This window comes from Bos javanicus, chromosome 17, assembly GCF_032452875.1.
Source record: "Bos javanicus breed banteng chromosome 17, ARS-OSU_banteng_1.0, whole genome shotgun sequence".
In the NCBI taxonomy this organism is placed as follows: Eukaryota; Metazoa; Chordata; class Mammalia; order Artiodactyla; family Bovidae; genus Bos; species Bos javanicus.
In genome coordinates, this window is record NC_083884.1 from 44949841 (window position 1) to 44969399 (window position 19559).

At 50.5% G+C, this 19559-nt stretch overlaps 1 protein-coding gene across 5 annotated transcripts in view; it reads left to right on the forward strand.

Annotated features, from left to right (window-relative positions):
* The window catches only part of GOLGA3 (golgin A3), a 46854-nt gene that overhangs the window by 21109 nt on the left and 6186 nt on the right, over window positions 1–19559 (forward strand). For all 5 annotated transcript variants that reach the window (XM_061384408.1, XM_061384405.1, XM_061384409.1 and 2 more), the window contains exons 7-20: window positions 1432–1738; window positions 4086–4288; window positions 6329–6466; window positions 8080–8241; window positions 8481–8849; window positions 9603–9680; window positions 10468–10731; window positions 11864–11958; window positions 12728–12944; window positions 14499–14642; window positions 15274–15471; window positions 16270–16386; window positions 18687–18826; window positions 19418–19550. In XM_061384408.1, the coding sequence (XP_061240392.1) occupies window positions 1432–1738; window positions 4086–4288; window positions 6329–6466; window positions 8080–8241; window positions 8481–8849; window positions 9603–9680; window positions 10468–10731; window positions 11864–11958; window positions 12728–12944; window positions 14499–14642; window positions 15274–15471; window positions 16270–16386; window positions 18687–18826; window positions 19418–19550 (2565 nt within the window). The remainder of the gene's footprint in view (window positions 1–1431; window positions 1739–4085; window positions 4289–6328; window positions 6467–8079; window positions 8242–8480; window positions 8850–9602; window positions 9681–10467; window positions 10732–11863; window positions 11959–12727; window positions 12945–14498; window positions 14643–15273; window positions 15472–16269; window positions 16387–18686; window positions 18827–19417; window positions 19551–19559) is intronic.

Genomic DNA, 19559 nt, shown 5'->3' on the forward strand with positions numbered 1-19559 from the left:
GTGAGAGTTAGACTATAAAGAAAGCTGAGTGCCGAAGAATTGATGCTATTGAACTGTTGTGTTGAAGACTCTTGAGAGGCCCTTGGACTGTAAGGAGATCAAATCAATTCATCCTAAAGGAAATCAGTCCTGAGTATTCATTGGAAGGACTGATGCAGAAGCTGAAGCCCCAGTATTTTGGCAACCTGATGTGAATAACTGACTCACTGGAAAAGACCCTGATGCTAGGAAGGATTGAAGGCAGGAGGAGAAGGGGACGACAGAGGACGGATGAGATGGTTGGATGGCATCATTGACTTAATAGACATGAGTTTGAGCAATCTCTGGAGGTTGGTGATGGACAGGGAAGCCTGATGTGCCATAGTCCATCGGATCACAAAGAGTTGGACACAACTGAGTGATTGAACTGAACTGATCCTCCTGGAATTTGATTTGCTCTTCAGCTGTGTCCAAGCCAAGATCTTTGTGGATTGTTACGGGTGCAAAACTTGCTGGCATTTCTGTGAAGACACTGATTATACTTCCTATAAAATTTTATTGCATCTGCTCAGTTAGCTTCTTTTCTTTGAGTATTTGTTCTTCTGTTTATTGTATCTGTTTGTCTTCGCAAGGTTGTTTTTCTCTTATTGTATGTTGTACAGCTGTCTGCTGCTTTTTGCATTTTGAAATTGCTGTACATCCACGTCCTAATAGGGTGACTTTAGGGTGTGTGAGAGATGCTGAAGGGCTGGAACTGTGCCCTTTGCTCCCTGTCTCTTCTCTGGTGCTCCAGGCGCCTGGGCCTTCTGCTGGCCCCACCTTTCCTGTCACTTCCTGCTGTGTCCATCAGACAGGGGTCCCTGTGGTCCTGCCACCTAGTACAGATGGTGCCTCAGGCTGCTCTGTGCCCCTGGCTACAGCCCTCAAGGCCTCATGGAATGGTGCCCTTTCCCAGCTGATGTGTTCTGTGGGTTTGGTTTTTCCCAAACTTGTATCTGGCTGCTCTCTTCATCTATTAGAGATCCCTGAGCTCTCAGGTATTTTGTGTGTGTGTGTGTGTGTGTGTGTGTGTGTGTGTGTGTGTACACGCTTGTGCGCTTTTTTCTTTTTTGAACAAACATGTTTTCCAACATCCTTGTGGGCGAGAAGGTGATCGCAGAGCCTTCCCCCCATGCTGGCCTGCTCAGGTGCCGCCATGCAGAAAACAAGCACATTCTGTCTTCACCCCACCTACCTGCCTGCAGGGCCTGGTTGGAGAAACCCCTTCTTTGGGGATAGCTGTAATGCTGGAGTTCCTGAATATTTTGTACAATGTGGCGCTTTCCTGTAAAGGCCACCTGTTGGACACCTTTCTTTGTCTCACTGGCTGAGTTTTGGCAGCCCTCTTATTAGGCAGGGCGGAAGTGACTTATTTTTCCAAGAGTCAGCATGGCTGTTTGTGGGTCTCTCCAGGCACTTAAAGAAAAGGCCGAGCTGCAGGCGCAGCTGGCCGCTCTGCACACGAGGCTGCAGGCGCAGCTGGAGCACAGCCACAGCAGCCAGCAGAGGCAAGACTCACTCAGTTCAGAGGTGGACACCTTGAAGCAGTCCTGCTGGGACCTCGAGCAGGCAATGACTGACCTGCAGAACATGCTGGAAGCCAAGAATGCCAGCCTGGCATCCTCCAACAGTGACCTGCAGGTGGCAGAGGAGCAGTATCAGAGACTAATGGCCAAAGTGGAGGAGATGCAGAGAAGCATCCTCAGTAAGGACAACACAGGTGAGCGGTCCCGCATATGCCCCTTCGTTGTATGCAGGTGCCCAGGGGCTGCGCCCCTGGAGGTTTCGTCTCATCTGCTCCAGTTGTTCAGTTGCTCAGTCGTGTCCGACTCTTTGTGACCCCATGGACTGCAGCACGCCAGGCTGCCCTGTCCTTCACCATCTCCCAGAGCTTACTCACACTCATGTCCATTGAGTTGGTGATACCATCCAACTATCTCATCCTCTGTCATCCCCTTCTCCCTGTCTGCTCTGGGGACTGACCTACTGTCCCATCAATGTGCTGAGGGGTTATTGTCCCTTCTAATTTGTACATGAAGTGTCCACTTGCCTAACGGAGGGTTATCTTTGGTTGAACTTGTGGAATTCTGCATGTTTTTGCATGCGCATCAAAGGGTGGCTTATGTCTTAGAAATGGACTTTGGACGCTTAATGGTTAGATGTAATTGTTTCCACTCGTTCTGCCTCCCTAGTCGTTTGTTGCTTGAGGGGCTAGACCGGCCTGGTTATTCCAGCATTGCAGATGCTGTTTGGAATATTTAAAAGCAACACTGAGACCAGTGACTAGTAAATATTTCTTTTTCCTCCATAAGTTCAGATTTTGGGTCTAGCTGGGTCCCTAGGGGAGCCCCCTTCGGAATGATAGACAAATGAAACAGTGGAGCCTGGGAGCCTTAGTGGTAAGTGAAGGACTTGTGGGGTCCTTCCCTCGTGCTCTCTGCTCATCCTGGGGACACACACTCCATTCCCAGAGTCCATGAGCCACACATGTCCAGGCACCAAGAACCTGGTCTGTGGGCTCAGCATCTCCCTGTGCACTGCGGGCAGGAGAAGGGTTGGGGGTTGGGGATGGGGAGAAGGGCACTCAGAGCCCAGGGGAGTGTCAGCCCAGATCCTGGTCCTCCAGAAGCCTGGATAGATGACACCCTCATCCTTGAAGTCTGGGATCCTGAGAGATGGGGAGTGGTTCGGCGGGGTGGCTGTGAGGGACCAGGTCTGCCCACGTGGAGTCTTGGTCATAAGACTTGTGAGACTAGGTTTCAGATCTTATGACAGAAAAGAAAGAGTGACAAGCTGCTATCACAAGAGCTTATCCTGATACTGGGGACGGGGGGAAGTGGTGGGGAGCACCAGCTGAGAAATATAACAGCTGACTGTTTTTAGTCTCCGGGCGTTTTATGATACCCAGTCCCTTAAGAAAATTATTAATATAATGTTCAAAAAGTTCTGTAGTGCTCGGGTTGCAAGGTCTGACCTGACCAGAGCAGGTCAACAGTGACCTACACCCAGTACAGCGCCGGCTGGGTGGGGGATTTGGGGTGTAGGGGATGCTCCAGTTGCCTTCCTAAAGCCCTACCATGCTGAACTTTGAGGCACATCTGTTCTCAAGGATTTCAAGAGCAGAGGTTGGATCTCCCAAGATGAGGGGTCATGAATCCTGTTATTTTTTTGTTTGTTTCATTTTAAATTTTTAGAATTTAAAATTGTACGTGTTTTCTTAAGTGTTTGGTGAAATTTATTTTTTAAATATTTGACTGGTTTTGTTTGGACTATGACTTGGGTTTGTGCTGTGATTTCTTGTCTGCTCCCCCTGCCATCATCCGTGTTAAGAGTTGACCATATCAGCAAACCAGTGGAGTTTCTTGTGGATACCGTTCCTGAGTTTGTTGATGACTCACAGACTTCATCAGGCCAAAGTCTTAAGCCAGAAAGTTCCCAGACACACAGTCGCTCTCCCTGTTTGCAGATTCCCTAGTTATGAATTCACCGACTCACTGAATTTAATCTACTCAGAGCTCTTTCCGGTTGTTTACAGACAGGTGCAGAGCAGAGAACCGTGGGGGTTGCCTGATGTACAAGGCTCAGTTTTCCCAGTTCACTTCTTGTTCCCCAAGTGCCCTTTTATGGTCGATTTAGTGCCATTTTTTTGTTTATTTTTGTGCTTTTGGGGATGGTTTTGCTATTTACAGTAAACCCCAATACTGTCTGGTGTTGCTAAGTGCAGGATGGTTTTGATGTGCTTTTCAGAGAAAATCCTTACGCTAGACAAGCTTCATCCAGGCAGAGGTTGGGTGCTGTCGGCTGTCAGTTCAGTGTTAATGAATCCACAGAAAGTGAAGTCAGATGTCTTTCAACAGAAGCACATGTAAAACAAGGTTTTGTGTTAATTAGTTGATGAGAAGTGACCAGACCCCAACTTAAATGGCCCTGCTCCAGGGTTAAGTGCCCTCGCTTGCACTTCAGACGTCGCTGCTGAAGAGAAGGAGAACCAGTGGGTCCCCGCTCTCTGCGGAGGCCAGGCTTCCCAGGCCATGCAGCGGCCTGAGCACTGTGCTTGCCTGTTTCAGTGCACGACCTGCGGCAGCAGATGACAGCCTTGCAGAGCCAGCTACAGCAGGTGCAGCTGGAGCGCGCCACACTCACCAGCAAGCTGAAGGCATCCCAGGCTGAGATCGCGTCCCTGCAGAGTGTCCGGCAGTGGTACCAGCAGCAGCTCGCCCTGGCCCAGGAGGCCCGGGTCAGGCTGCAGGGCGAGATGGCCCACATCCAGGTACGGCCCCCACCATGGCCACAGGGCCACACTGCATGACTCGCGTGGAACACTTGCTTTTCCTCCATATTGAAAAGACTTCTGAGTTTATATTTCACAGAGAGGTTTTGTTAAAATCTGCTGACCACCCGCCTAGCTCACACCCCATGACGTGTAGTCACTGCCTTCTGTGATCTTCTGACACAGCTTCTGCTAGAGCATTTTAAATTCTAAAGTCGCCCTCTCTGGGACATCTTGTGTTCCTGGCTCTGACTAATCCATTCCATCCCCTCTCTGAGGGGCGCCTGGTGTCTGAACCCAGCTATCAAATGCATGCCTGCTGGGGTCCTGAACCTCTTACACCCCGGCTCTCTCACCTTTCACCACCTCCTGTCTCGTGTTTCTGACACGCAGAGAGCACGGTACACGCTGCTTCCCAGTGGAACCTCCTTCCTCCAGCTGCGTGATCACCTGATCCTTCCAGAAAATACTCATTTCCCAGACCCCGAAGGAAACACTTCCCACTCTGTCTTTCCATGTTGTTAGGGTGCAAGCGTGTTGGCACCTGATTCTGCGTCAGTGGGAGCAGGTGTGGGTCCAGGTCTGCAGGGTGCTCTGGAGGCACTCGGGAGTCGTAGGCAAATTGCTATAATACACTTTGCCCCAAATCTCAGGGTTTGGACTAATTGGACCGATTGTGAAGGTGCCTTGGTCAGCCTGTCTTCTCTTTGAATTTTGCTGTGGGTTTTATCACCTCCCTTTTTTTTTTGGTCCAGATTAAATATTGTAATTTAACTTGTTAAAATGTTCAAAACATTGAAACTTTATTTCTCAAGTGGAGAATATGAAGTACTTACTTCACCAAAAACTCCTTTTTAAAGAAATCTGTAATCTACAAATATACAAAAATTTTATGTGTTTTTTTGGCAGTACCATTTCTGGTAATTTTTATTTTCATTCATAAGTTTTCTAACAAAAATTAATTCTTAATCAGAAAAAGTTATCACAATATATTGCTAAATGAAAACAATTATAAAACAGTAGCACAGAATGTGATTCAACATATGCTGTTTAAAAAGAGGACCGTATAGATAAGCATTTGTTTACATAAAGTGTAGGTGGAAATAAATCATTGCAAGTCAATGCAATTTTGAAGCTATTGTGGATTTTTTGATGCATAAAAACATTTAAAGAAGCCAGATTTATGTGTCCTGACATAAGTCAGAAATGGCATTTGAAAGACAAAAATGGAAGATTCCAAGGGAATGGCAGTTTGAGAACCATAACTGCTTTATTCAAATACCTTTGGCACCCAATTCCTTAATTAGAGTGTGTAATAAGTTTTTGCCCTCTTTTCCCAGTAGCATAGATATGTCCCAGGAATTCTCAGGCGAGAGGAAAATGCAGGGTGGTCTTTATTCTTTTGTTACCTTGAAATAAAATCCCGGCAAATTATGCTTTCCCTTGCTCTGGGCACCTTCTATTTTAAACCCTGAAGCTCACAACATCTGGCCGCACCTGGCACCTTACAAGTCTTGGAACATTCACATTGGCTCTGGAAGGGATGTCCTTGAAGGTCTGGGTCAGACACTGAGTGGATAGCCAGCGCCTCTTCCTGGGAATGGCCAGGGTCAGCCTGATATGTCCAGAATAGTCGGACATTGAGAGGGCAGGGCCCAAGATGTGTCTCCCCATAGGTCCGTTCATTTGATGGTTAGATTCCTGGCTGTCCCTGCCACCCAGATGAGGCCCCTCACCTCAGGGGCTCAGAGATGCAGCTGCAATGAAAACTATTGTGCAGGTCTCGCACCGTCATAGGGGTGATGAGCACTGAGTTCTGGGCTGCCGGCTAACCCCTCTTAAGCACACAGAAGCTGGGTGGCCCAAGTGTCACAGTGGCTGCCAGCAGCGAGGCCTGGCATGGAGGGGTCCTGGGGAATGGCCCTCCTGGGTGCCAGCACTGTGCAGAGACCCTGAGGCCACCAGAGTGAGGGACTGGACTGGGCTGGGCTTATGTTTGAAGTCTAGCAACCTGAAACCTTATGTTGTTTTTCTTTGAAGGTTGGACAGATGAGCCAGGCGGGTCTTCTGGAGCACCTGAAGCTTGAGAACGTGTCCCTGTCCCACCAGCTGACGGAAACCCAGCAGAGGTCCATCAAGGAGAAGGAGCGCATTGCCGCCCAGCTCCAGGGCATTGAGGTGGGCCAGTCTGCTTCTGGGTCTTGGGGTTTGGGTATTTTTCCTTTACATTGATCAAGAAAATAAAACAATACACACACATACATGTGAACATTGGTACTATATATGTCCGTATGTCCGTATATCTTTTAAAATGTCCTTTTTGAACCATCTGCAGTGATCTAAGGTTTCAAGATTCTGTCCCTCATGTTCACTCTATGCCCATCCCGTCTCTTGTCTCTTGAGTTGTTAGTGGTAACCTGTGGCCCTTCTCTGAGCTGCCATGTGGGCCAGCCTAGTTCAGCCCTCAGCCTACATTAACATTTCACCCTCCAGCAGCCATGAGGAGTAGTTAGAACCATGTTCAGCCATCTCTGTGGATTATCCCCGGGGAAGGAGATGCAGAGGCTTTGAACTCTGCTCTTTGTCAGCTCTGAGGCCCTGGATTTAATATCTTAACCTCTCTGGGTTTTGTTCTCTTTGTATTAAATGTGGATAATAATACCTGCTTGACAGGCTTGTTGGAAAAGTAATAAGGGTCTGCGGCATCCTGGCAGTGTATTCAGGGCAGTTTTATGCCGAGAACATCAGTGGTCTTTTAGAAGCACGTGGAAGGTTGGCATCCTGTTACAAGGGTGGTTCCTGTCTCCCACATGCACCTTTGTCCTCACAGATGATGTGGGTGTTAAAAGACAGTCATGTTTTTGTCAAACATATGTTTCAAGGGCTCAGTGTCAAAGAACTGAGAAGATTTTAAGTTATAAGCTCATGTTTTTTCCCTAAGAAAACACCCAGGCGTGTTCAGTCTTATCTACATAGTCATGATGAATGCCGTATTTGCCCCATTGGCCCTGATCTCTAGTTTTACCAAGTGGCATCAGGAAATAATCTTGTGGAAGAGAGTGTGCCGTGTATCTCACCCCAAAGTGGGGATGTGCTGTACAGCCTGTCTTCACACAAGTGGTCGTCATGGCGGTTTCATTCATCACTTTATCCCAGTTCTTAAAACTGAGTGGACTGCTTGCTTCTCTCTTCAGCCGGGTCCAGGAATCAGCAGGGGAGTTGTGGGTAGAGGAGTAAGCAGCTAGCCTGTCTCATGGGCAGCGGGAGGGCACCAGCTTTCTGCCCTCTTGTCACTTTTGGGCTCTCTGTGGGTCGTGGACAGGTTAGTGATGGAGACCAGGGCTTCTCTCCAGGGTGGTTGGTTTGTCTGCTGAATCTGTAGCCATCAGGTTATCCTGCTTTTTAAAAACTATTTCTTTATTTTGACCGTGCTGGGTTTTCCTTGGCACACGTAGGCTTTCTCTGGTTGCAGGAAGTGGGGGCTGCTCTCTGTTGCAGTGCACTGGCTTCTCGTTGCCGTGGCTTCTCGTGTTGTGAGGCATGGGCCCTAGGCTTCAGAGGCTGCAGTTCCTGGGCTTTGGAGCACAGCCTCAGTAGTTGTGGCACACAGGCTCAGCTGCTCTGAGGCGTCTTCCCGGAACCTTCTCTGGGCCCGGAAGATCTTCCTGGAATCTTCCCGGCCCAGAGATCAAACCTATGTCCCCTACATTCGCAGGCAGATTCTTTACCACTGGGCCACCAGGGAAGTCCAAGTCCTGCTTTTTAAGAAATGCTCTTTCTTCTGGGCCCAGGCTGACATGTTGGACCAGGAAGCTGCCTTTGTGCAGATTCAAGAGGCGAAGACGATGGTGGAGGAGGACCTGCAGAGGAGGCTGGAGGAGTTTGAAGACGAGAAGGAGCAGCTGCAAAAGATGGTGGCCTCAGCGGCGGTGCTGGAGCAGCAACTGGAGCAGGCAAGCACCTGCTGGGGCTCTCGTCACTGCCCCAGTGCCACGGCTGGCCTCACGGTGCTCATTTGTGCTGGTCTGTCCATCTTCTACTCATGTTCTGTGCCACAGCTTTACACCGAATGCTGCCTCTAGAGCATCCATCCAGATTGTGTAAAACCTGAGCACGGAAAAAGTAAACTCTTGGAGCACACGGTGTTTTTGTTCAAGAGCAGTCACATTGACTTTGGTTCCTTCTTTTCCAGGTGAAGTTGACTTTGCATCAGCGAGACCAGCAGCTAGAGGCTTTGCAGCAGGAGCACCTGGACCTGTTGAAGCAGTTCACCTCAACGCAGGAGACTCTACAGACTAAGGAGCAGTCCCTGGGGGACCTGCAGGTGCGCTACGATGAGCTGCAGGCCAGGCTGGATGAGCTGCAGGGGGAAGCTGCCTCCAGAGAAGACGCCATCCAGGCCCTGCAGAATGAGAAGATCGTCTTGGAGGTGGCTCTGCAGGCAGCCCACAGCAGCAGGGAGGAATTCGATAGAGGGGCGAGACGCCTGGAAGAGGGGGCCCAGGACACATCGGACACTTTAGAGCAGTTGAGACAAGAATTAGCCATCAAGTCCAGCCAGGTAACGCAATTGCTGTCACTTTGTTATGAATGGAAATCATGCATACGAGAAGTAATCCTCATTGTCCGGCCATTCGTTTTATTTGTTTGGTCCTATTTTGGAACACCTTGCTTTCTAAACATGGAGGAACACTTGCAGGGCAGGGCCCAGGGCTCAGTGGGGAAAGGGTCCATAGCCTCTAGTGTGGTACTTCCAGTCCTGGGTCAGCGGCTGGGTGTGGAGATGGCTGAGAACTAGAAAACTGAATTGATTGAGGCTTTGAAAGTAATCTGCCAAGAAATGCTGGTTTCAATCTGCCTATGATGAGGAGCTCAGACTTGGGAAAATCCACTTAGAACTTCGATTTTTTTTCCTGCCTGACTTTAGTGTGACCTCCAGGACACATCGACAGAGTGGGTGAGGGTGGGGAGATGGCCTGACTGTCCCACACCTGGGAGCTGCCATGCTGTGATGCAAGCAACCAGTAAACAAATACAGAACAAGAAAGCTGCAGGGTGTGGAGGAAGCAGAATTAGTGTCGGGGACAATGTTGTCTTCAAATCCTGTTCCATGAGCATCAAAAGGAAGTCAGTGACATGTTTTCTCTCCAGGGAGTAGGTGCACTTTTTCTGCAGACACTGACTGACTGTTACCTTCTAGGACAGGATGCTCAGGGGCAGGTTGTTGATGCCTCTGTGCACATGTGTCCCCCGGAGACACAGGGCCCTCCTGAGGGAGCTATCAGTGTAACATCTGCACTCATGTCCCTCATAGGTGGAACACCTGCAGCAGGAAGCTGGCGCTCTGAAAAAGCAGACACAGAAAATAAAGGAACAGTTTCTTCAACAAAAGGTAAGAACATATGGTTAGTTTTCTTCCCACGAAACAAGTGCATGAAGAAAATCCTATATGTTTAATCTTTTCACTGGAAAGAAATCGTTCAAGAGGAAGGTAACAGCTTGGTTCCAGGTTTTTTAAGGCACTTCACTGATTCTAAAACACGCATCTCACCCCTCCCATTTTTACACCTCTGAAGTCAGGTGCATTTTCAGGGTGGGCTTGGCATCTGTATCTCATGGATCGTGTGCCCTGCCATCATGTAGCGTGAGCACATGTTGCTTCCACAGAGCCCCAAGCGTCCTGTTCAACGTGTCTTTGATTAACTTAGGTCACACTACAGTCTAGCATTGAAATAAGGTGTTTCACGTTAGTGAAGCTAGTTCTGCTCTGGAGGAATGAACACAGAGTGTCACCAAGGGTCTAAGGAAGGGCGACTGAGAATGTTAAAAGTGGTGGGGGATTTTATCACTGAGATGCAAGCAGGGGTGCCTTCAGAAGTCAGGCAGCGCAAGTAGAGGGAGAAGGAATGGCTACATTCCCCCAAGAAGGTAACGTGGTCAGGAAGCCCAGCAGCTGGCATAGTTGCTGTGTGTCTCACCCAGACCTGTTGAGGAGTGTAAAATTGTGACATCTCAGTGGGTGGTATCTTGCATTTGGTGAAATACATTATCTTTCGCTCCCCAAAAGTGTTGTAGGTGTAAGCGGTGAGTGTTTTTGTTTATGCCATTCAACCCCTTGGTTTGTTTAAACCCCATTCAACCCCACCCCACTGGCTGCAGCTTCTGTCTTTGTTGGGCAGGTGATGGTGGAGGCCTACCGCCGTGACGCCACCTCCAAAGACCAGCTCATCAGTGAGCTGAAGGCCACGAAGAAGAGGCTGGACTCGGAGGTGAAGGAGTTGCGGCAGGAGTTGATGAAACTTCAAGGGGAGAAGAGGTCCGTGGAGGTGGAGCACTCACGCCTGCAGAAGGAGATGTCACAGATCCAGCAGCAGGTGGTGGATCTCGAAGGGCACCTGCAGTCCGCACAGAGGGAGCGTGATGAAATGGAGACGCAGTTACAGGTTTGGGGGTGTCTTTGATGTGTGAGGGTTCAGCTGAATGTGCCTGGGGCTGTATGGTGGGTGGGCAGGGACATGTGGAGAGGTTTTTAGAAAAGTAGCCTGGAAAAGGCCCTCTTGGAGCTCAGATGCTGGGGGGTTGGGAGGGGTGGTCCAGGCAGAGATACAGCTGTGAGGGAGCTACTGAGACAGGCCTGGAACCAGCCTCTGAGAGCTGGAAAGTCAGCAGAAAGCCAGGGGGCTGCTGGGTGTGGGATGGCACAGAGTTCTGTGCGGGTGCCAGGGTGCGTGAGGAATACGCTGGTTTGTGCTCTGGGTTTTAAGTGTGGTGCAGCCGGATTTGCTGTGCATGCCCGAAGGCCCCTGTGGTCGAGGGGAGGCAAGCGTGGAGGCAGGAGCCCGTGAGAGATGGAGGTGGCAGTATCAGAGAGGGTCTCTGGAATGGGATGGGGAGAGGGAGACCTCAGGCCAGATTCCTGCAGCTGAGGAGCATGTCAAGTGTGAGAAACTGAGGCAGACGGTAGACCTGGGGAGAGCAGTGGGCAGGGAGTCAGACCAAGGGCTTTGTCTTACATGTGATGTGTCAGAAATCCCACAAGCAGGGCAGGTGGGCTGGAGGTCACAGCTGAGACTGTGAGAGTACAGGCGGGACAAGAGGGCTGGGAGCTGTGGGAGCACAGGGCTCACTGAGGGGCTCGGTCTGTGAGGGCCGAGCTGGGACTCGGGGCTGGTGTTCACTGCACAGGAAGAGACAGGGCAGCAGGTGAGGCCAGAAGGGGGCACAAGGCTGCTCTGAGGGGCTGGGAGAAACCAAGGAGGGGCCTGGGGACTCTGTCAGCGAGTCCAGTGGGGCCCCCGGGTGGGATCCGGAGGCCAGAGGTTTCCCCACTGGCCAGTTCTTCTCACTTGTTTCCTTACCACATTCCTTGGCACCAGCAACTCAGGATGCTCCTAACCTTTGTTAAAGTGGTCACTTACCTCAGGCCCCTCTGTCTGGATCTTCCTCAAAACCCATGTCCTGTAAGGCAGCCCTGAGAGGGCGCCGTTTACCTGCGAGGAAGCCGATCCCAACATTGGGGCTTCAGGTGGAAGGCCTGACGCTCTTCATTTTGTCTTTTCCTGTCTTTCTTTGAAGTCTTTGCAGTTTGATAAGGAGCAGATGGTTGCTGTGACGGAGGCCAACGAGGTACTCAAGAAACAAATAGAAGAGCTGCAGCAAGAAGCCACAAAGTATGTGGGCAGGGCGTGTGCTGGGGGAGGTCAGGCGGGGTTATGAACCATGCAGGGAACCCCAGTACTGTCTGTCCAGCCCTCACTGGTTCACACCAGGGGACCCCAGCACGGTATGTCCAGCCCTCACTGGTCTACCCCAGGAGGCTTAGATGTCAGAGTCCAGATTTAAAGCTGCAAAAGTGATTCCATCCAGACTTGACGGTTACACATGGATGTGCTAACATGTCCTTTCACAAACACTCCCCTGTCTGTGTTTGTTTTTGTTGCTTTTTCATGTCAAGAACTTGTTGCAATGCCCTTCCTGCCCCAGCTCCCTGCCCAGGGTGGACGCTTGTGTTGGTCCCCCTCAACCCATGCCAGGCCCTTCCGCTCCCAAGGCGTGTCCCACAGTCCTCTGCTCTGGTCAGCCGCTGCTTTACGGTGAGCCTGAATGTTGAGTTTCTTGCTGCTGATCAGGAGGATCGCTGGAAGCCTTTCTTTTTGGTAGGAAAGGACTCTTTCTGCCTCCACCAAATCATTTAAACAGCTCCAAAAGGGGAGCGGGGCAGTTGAAATGCAGTGCTGGGCTCCTCAGGAGCACCCACCAACCACATCCTGAGGAGGCAGATCTGGGCAGTGGCAGAGCTGGACAGGGTGGAGCCGGGACAGCCTCCGTCTAGAGCCCTGGAGGAATGGGGCTCGGATGGACATGTACTTCACGTGTGCTTGGTGCGGCATGTGAATTCAGAGGTGAGCTGAGACTTCCTTCCATCTCTGCCACGCCCAGGGCCATCACCGAACAGAAGCAGAAGATGAAGCGTCTGGGTTCAGATCTGACCAGCGCACAGAAGGAGATGAAGACCAAGCACAAAGCCTATGAGAACGCAGTGGGCATCCTCAGCCGCCGCCTGCAGGAGGCCCTTGCAGCCAAGGAGGCAGCTGAGGCCGAGCTGAGCCAGCTGAGAGCCCAGGCGGCTGCCGGCGGCAGCGACCTCACCTTGCATGTGGGTAACTCGTTTGCCTCGGCCACTTGCAGAGACTTCGTGTAGGGGCATGACATTTATAGGCAACTCCTCTCCGAAACCCTCTTAAGAGGGTCTAGAAAAACGGTGTGGGGTAAGCGTGTGGGGATTGTTTTTCTCAAATACCTCGTGGTCGTGAAATGACCAGGGACCCTGATGAAGCGTGTGGAGTGTCCCCTGCTCGCTCCAGTCCTCCTCTGCCTCATTGTGGGGAAGAGGCTCTGTAAGTAGGTGAAGTTCTGTGAGCGCACGAGTGCGGCATGCGAGGGTTCAGGGTGAGGATTGGAGAGTCCAGAAAAGCTTTTGGGAAAGGTGACATCTGAACTCATCTTCAGTGAAAGGGGGGCATCTCAGCAGAGGGGTGCTCCTGTGCCGGCTGTGCTATGTGCTGGGTCTGGAGGGCATGGGGCTGGGTGGGTGTCTGGCTGTAGGGTAAGTTTGGGCTGGCTCTTATGTGAGACAAAGCAGACTGAGACCTGACCACTGTCCTGTTGGAAAGCCCCAGGTGGAGGCGGTGGGGAGCCCCAGGGGTAATAACGGTACCTGAGGTGCTGGGAGCTGAGTGGAGGTGGCAGGATGGCAACAGGAGGAGCTGATGGGGAGGCCTCACGGAGCCCAGTGCCCCGTGGAGGCCAGTGCCAGGGGACCGGGGGTCGGGGTGGTGCTGGAGACAAGCCCGTGGGACAGACAGTATGTGCAGCATAGTGGATGGAAGTGGCTATGAAACGCTTGGGGTCAGAAGAAAGAGGGAATGTGCACATGGCAAGGGTCGAGCGCCGCGTCCTCTGGAGCCTCTCTTCCTAGTCCGGCGTCCTGAGGGAGAGCCTGTGGGAAGGAGGGCAGGGCAGCAGGCAGGCGTGCTTGTCCTCTGTGTGTGTGTGTGTGTAGGGGGGTGTGTTCATACGTAAAAGCCCTCGGGTTTCCCTTGGGGCTGCACTGTCACTCTGTGTTAGTCACAAGTGCCCTGGCTCCCCAGATCCCAGCAGTGTGGAGCCTACCACCTCCCTTCACACCTGCTAGTAGGCATGAAACTCTGCCTCAGTTAATTTGCATTTCATTTATTACCCACAGATTTGAGTCATTTCACTTAAGCTTAGTAATTGTATTTTTTCTCATATTTGTTTTTCTCTTTTATCAATTTGAGAATTCATGAGTTGGAGGACACTGTAGCATAGTGTGGTGTTCTCTTGCCAAAATACATAAATTCAGTATTCCCTCTCACACACTTTATACAGTGTCAGGAGGATAACTTACTTGCAGTTTCCATTTTGTTTTAAAGTATCTGTCTGTTTAATTAATCTACTCACATATTTGCCAAAGACAATAATTTATAGCTCCTACCTTTCTGTATTTCCAAAGCATTAACTGAAAAAGTTAGTCATTACTGTGTGACACCTGGTACTTGATTGCATCTCTTGAAGGAGAGGGAAGGCTGTTGCGTGTGGTTGGCAGCCTCACGCCATCAGTGGGAAGCTGGGCTATGTGGGGGGCTTTGGTGAGACCCCGACCAAACGCACCTTGCATCCCGGCCGTCAGGAGCGGGTCCAGGTGCTGGAGGCGGAGCTGCAGGCTGTCAGCCATAGCAAGATGATGCTGGAGAGGGAGCTGCAGGAGGTCATCTCGCTGACTGGCCAGGAGCTGGAGGAGCAGCGGGAGAAGGTGCTGGAGCTGGAGGACGAGGTAGGCCAAGCCCTGCCGTCGCACTGCCCAGGGATGAGTGCCGCCCCATGTGCAGGGTCAGGGCACAGCCCAGCCTGAGTGCTTGGCCTCCACTCTGTGCTTCTGGGGGTTGTCCAGCCACTCCCCTGGGTCTGACCACCTGCACTGCTGGACACCCTACATGCACTTCAGTGAGGCCTGCTGTGCCTGCTCTCGCTCCAGTGTGGCAAATAAGAAACCCAGCCTGGAAGATCTCCACGTAACCCTCAGGCTCAGAGTCAGCTGTGGCTTCAGGTGGTGCCACACGCTGCAGCATGGTGATGCCCCTGGGTTCTGCACAGGGTCCCAAGGTGGCTGTCGGGAGCTGCAGGCTGCGTACACAGTTCGTGGTCATCTCTGTCACACTCAGCTCTGGGCCCGCCTGGGCTCCAACCTGGATGTGCTTCTCCAGAAGCCCACAGCCCACAGGAGAGGACTGGCTGTCAGCTGTGGGTCTAGGAGAGAAGCAGGCATGCCCACGGCAGCCTTGGCAGCAGTGGAGTGAGGGTCTGCTGCATCTGGTGCTCAGCTGTGTGTTGTTGCATTGTGGTATTAATCATTCGGTGCCTGGAGTGCAGTGGCTCCACAAACCGGCGACTTTGATTTGTTTCAGCTTCAAGAGTCCAGAGGCTTCAGGAGGAAGATAAAGCGCCTTGAGGAGTCAAATAAGAAGCTGGCTTTGGAACTGGAGCACGAGAGAGGGAAGCTCACAGGCCTTGGGCAGTCCAATGCGGCCTTGAGGGAACACAACAGCATCTTAGAGACAGCATTAGCCAAGAGGGAAGCAGACCTAGTTCAGCTGAACCTTCAGGTATTGGAACTCATTTGCCAGAAGCAGGAGGAGACCTGCTGCAGGCCAGGCAGACTCTGAGGGCTTCAGCTGCATCGTCTGCTTCATCACAGATGCCTGCAGAGTAGAGGCATGGAGATGGAGGCCCAGAGGATCTGCTGGAGCCTCAGCCCCTCTGCCTGTCCTGAGGTGGGGGTGAAGCAGGGGAGCTGAGCTGTAAAGGAACTAGACTCAGTCCCTAAGGTTCCCTGGGGGTGGGCGACTCTGGGGATGCAGAGGAGACCCTTTCCTAGCTCCGACCTGAGGGCCTCCTGTGATTCAGCTCTGGGGTTCGAACTCTGGTGGATGTCACCCTACAGACCCCGCTGTCAGTTCCTCAGCTCTGCAGCCCCTCTGGGATTTTTTTACCAGCCCAGCCCCTGCCTTGAATAATCCAGACTTTAAAGAGCTTCCAGATTTTCCTATGTGCTAGTTCCCACCATCTGAATTACCTGCCTCGCCATGAAGACAACTGCATTGATAACCCCTGATTTATATGCATCCTTTGGGCTTCTAACCCTATGTTTGAATATGATCATATGATTGTGCTCATGTGCTCTGAGATTTCAGTTTTGAAAACAATGTTCTCCAGAAGTAGAAATCTCACTCCTTTCCTGGCTTGTACGTTTGTTGATAACATGTCGTGATGTCTTGTTCCCACGTGATGCTTGATTCCCTCACATGACCCTGATCAGAGTGGCCTGTGCTTTCTCCCAGGGCTCTTCAGGCTTTGGAAATTTGATGTCCTTCCTTCCTTACCCCTCTTGGAATGTGCTGTAGGTGCAGGCAGTTTTGCAGCGCAAGGAAGAAGAGGACCGCCAGATGAAGCAGCTTGTCCAAGCCTTGCAGGCCGCACTACAGAAGGAAAAGGTGATGGTGCACAGCCTCGAGGAGCAGGTATGTAACTTCCAGCTGGTATCAGACTGCAACCTCACAGAGCCTTTTGGAATGTAACTTGTAAATGTCTAAAAACTCAGTATTAGTACCCTTGACACTTGAGTTCCCTTCCAGGAACTTCTCTGTGAATACCTTTGCTAATGGGTCCAAGGATAGGGTGTCATCATGGGGTTGGTGACAGAGCCTGGAGGGAGTCTCCGTACTCATCAGTGGAAGAAAGGGCTTAGATTAAACTAAGGAACAGTCGTGCAGATCTAAGATGTGTGCACAGAGCTCCATAGCTGTGTCTTTGCTGGGGAGAGATGCCCTGCATGTAGTGTGGAGCTGAAAAGCAAACTGAAGAACAGTATGTGGTGACCCCATTTGTGTTAAAGAAGCACCCAAGAGCAGTGGTTCTGGAGACCCGTGGCATTCTTGACATCTAGAGCAGTTTTCCTGGCTGCTGCCTTCCACGCTCAGATGTTCACCAGTGCATCAGGTGGCTCATCCCACAGAGAGGCCTGCCCCAGCCACCCCACAAACGGAGTGGACGTCAGGCTGTAGACTTAAAGTTTTAACATCATGATGCATCAGCTGTGGTTTCTGTGTAGCCCTTTCCCCATGAGGACATCAGCGTCCTGGGACAAGGTCTGTGGCTTGTTTGTCCTCGTGTCCCCAGTGCCTTCTCAGAGCAGATGGCAGAATACGTTTGTTGTGGGCACACTCCTGTGTGTGTAGGTGCCTGTCACCTGGGTTTTGCCACTTACTTTTACATTTCTCCATGATAATGTACTAGAGATAGAAGAAGATAGTTTTTTTTATTTCGTGAGTGAGACAGTAAGACATTCTTTTATTTATTTTTTAAAATATTTTTTGGCTGCACTGCACAGCATGTGGAATCTAGTTCCCCAACTAGGAATCGGAACCCGTGCCCCCTGCATTGGAAGCACAGGGTCTTAACCATTGGACTGCCAAGGACATCCCCAGACATTCTTTTAAAGTAGTACTAGTTTTAAGATATATTAGGAATATTGTTATGTGATCAGTTATTAGCTTCTTCTTGACCCACATGTGCCTTGTTTGCCATATTTAATCCTTGCTTGCAGTTGCTGCACATCTGATGGTTCTAAACTAAGTCAGCAACTCTCCCTGCTTTTCTGTACCCCACCTTCCTGTCTTTTGATTTGTACTCAGGTATCACTTAATAGTTTTATTCTCACCTTTAAGTTGTAACTAGGCAATTTTTAACTGGAAGTGCTGGGGGGATGATGTATAATTGATTTCTTTTTTTAAGGGCAGTAATTGTAAATGATGCCTATTTATTTTTCCAAGTACATTTGGTCTGATAGTCCTAATTGTAAAAATAGTACATACTAGCAAAAATTTTCGGAGAAGCCAATGGCACCCCACTCTAGTACTCTTGCCTGTAAAATTCCGTGGACGGAGGAGCCTGGTGGGCTGCAATCCATGGGGTAGCTAAGAGTCAGACACGACTTCACTTTCACTTTTCACTTCCATGCATTGGAGAAGGAAGTGGTAACCCACTCCAGTGTTCTTGCTTGGAGAATCCCAGGGACGGGGAGCCTGGTGGGCTGCCATCTATGGGGTCGCATAGAGTCGGACACGACTGAACCGACTTAGCAGCAGCAGCAGAAATTTTTAGTGCATGTGGAGATTAAAGTATCTGGAATCTCTACCTAATGACAACCACTGCTAATACCCTCTATTGGAGTTTTTTCCAAGTGTATATGAGTTCTTTCTATATTCATTTGTCATATACTATAAATATTTTTATTAAACTTCTTTTACATGAAGTACTTGCTAGTGTAGTTAGACAAGAAAACTAAAATATTGAAAAGGCAATTGAAATGTGTTGTTATATTCTGAGAATTTGCTTATCTTCTCAGAAACCTTGAGATAAAATGTTGTTAACCATGAAAAAGCTAGTTACATCCTTAAAGGAAGATGAGCAGTAGCGTTATTATACTTAGATGGTCTGATGGAAAGGTAGATTCTTCCTCAATACATGAATTATGAACAAAAGTAACAAGAAATATGTAGATACACTTGAAAAAGACTATAAGAACCACTGAGGCCAAGAAAGTTGAACATAATGGTTCACTCAGCAGGTGCTGCTGCCGTGTCGCATGCTTTCAGGCCAAGTGTGTGTTCAGTACTTTCATCCTTGACAGGCACCTTGAAAAGCTGTGGAAGGAAGGCCTGCAAGAGCGGCTAGGAGGCAGGGGTTGGGGCAGCTGCCTCCACACGTGCTGCGAGGTTCTGCCTCTGTCCTTGACAATGCTAATGTTTTTTTGTTTTAGGTTGCTGCAGCCAAGGCAGAAGCAGGCCACAACCGCCGCCACTTTAAGGCTGCCACCTTAGAGCTGAGCGAGGTGAAGAAGGAGCTGCAGGCCAAGGAGCAGGAGGTGCAGAGGCTACAGGCAGAGGCCGACGGGCTCCAGTAAGTGGGAGTGGGTGTTGCCACCGTCTCATCTCCAGTTAGCACCTTTGACACACCAGGGTCCCCTGTGTTCTAGCAAATTGCTGGGCAGATCTCCGGAGGCAGATCTAAGGAGGAGAAATGCATCCAATTGCTATCTCAGAACGCCTGCACCTTAACACTGAAACTTGGGCCTTGATGCTGTGTGCTCCCACTTTATGCCTTGCTGGTCCTTCTGTGAGGACAGAGAGGCCTGGGGGCTGCACCCACCACCGATGCTCACTGTGGGCTCCCACTGGGGGAGTCTCGGCTCGAACGTGTGTAAGTGCACACGTGTTGGGCAGTGCACACGCACTGAACTCCGCGGCACTTTCCCTCCCATTGTAATCTATGATTGGGCACTCATGGAGACGCCCTCCCAGGCGTTGTGAGCGTTAGTTGAGCGAGTGCATTCACAACTCCTAGAACAGTCCCCATCCAGGGGGTGCGGTACGCGAGTTTTGTCCTTATGAATGTTACCCAGGACATCTAACAGTCAACTGAAAGCATTTTTGAGTAGGAAGGTCATTGGAAGAATGCTGTAATTTTACTCCTTCTTGTTTTTTGTGCTAGGATCCAGGAGGGGAAGCACTCGCAGGAAATAGCAGAATTCCAGGCGGAGCTGGCAGAGGCCCGGACCCAGCTCCAGCTGCTGCAGAAGCAGCTGGATGAGCAGCTGAGCAAAGAACCCATAGGAAACCAAGAGGTGACTCAC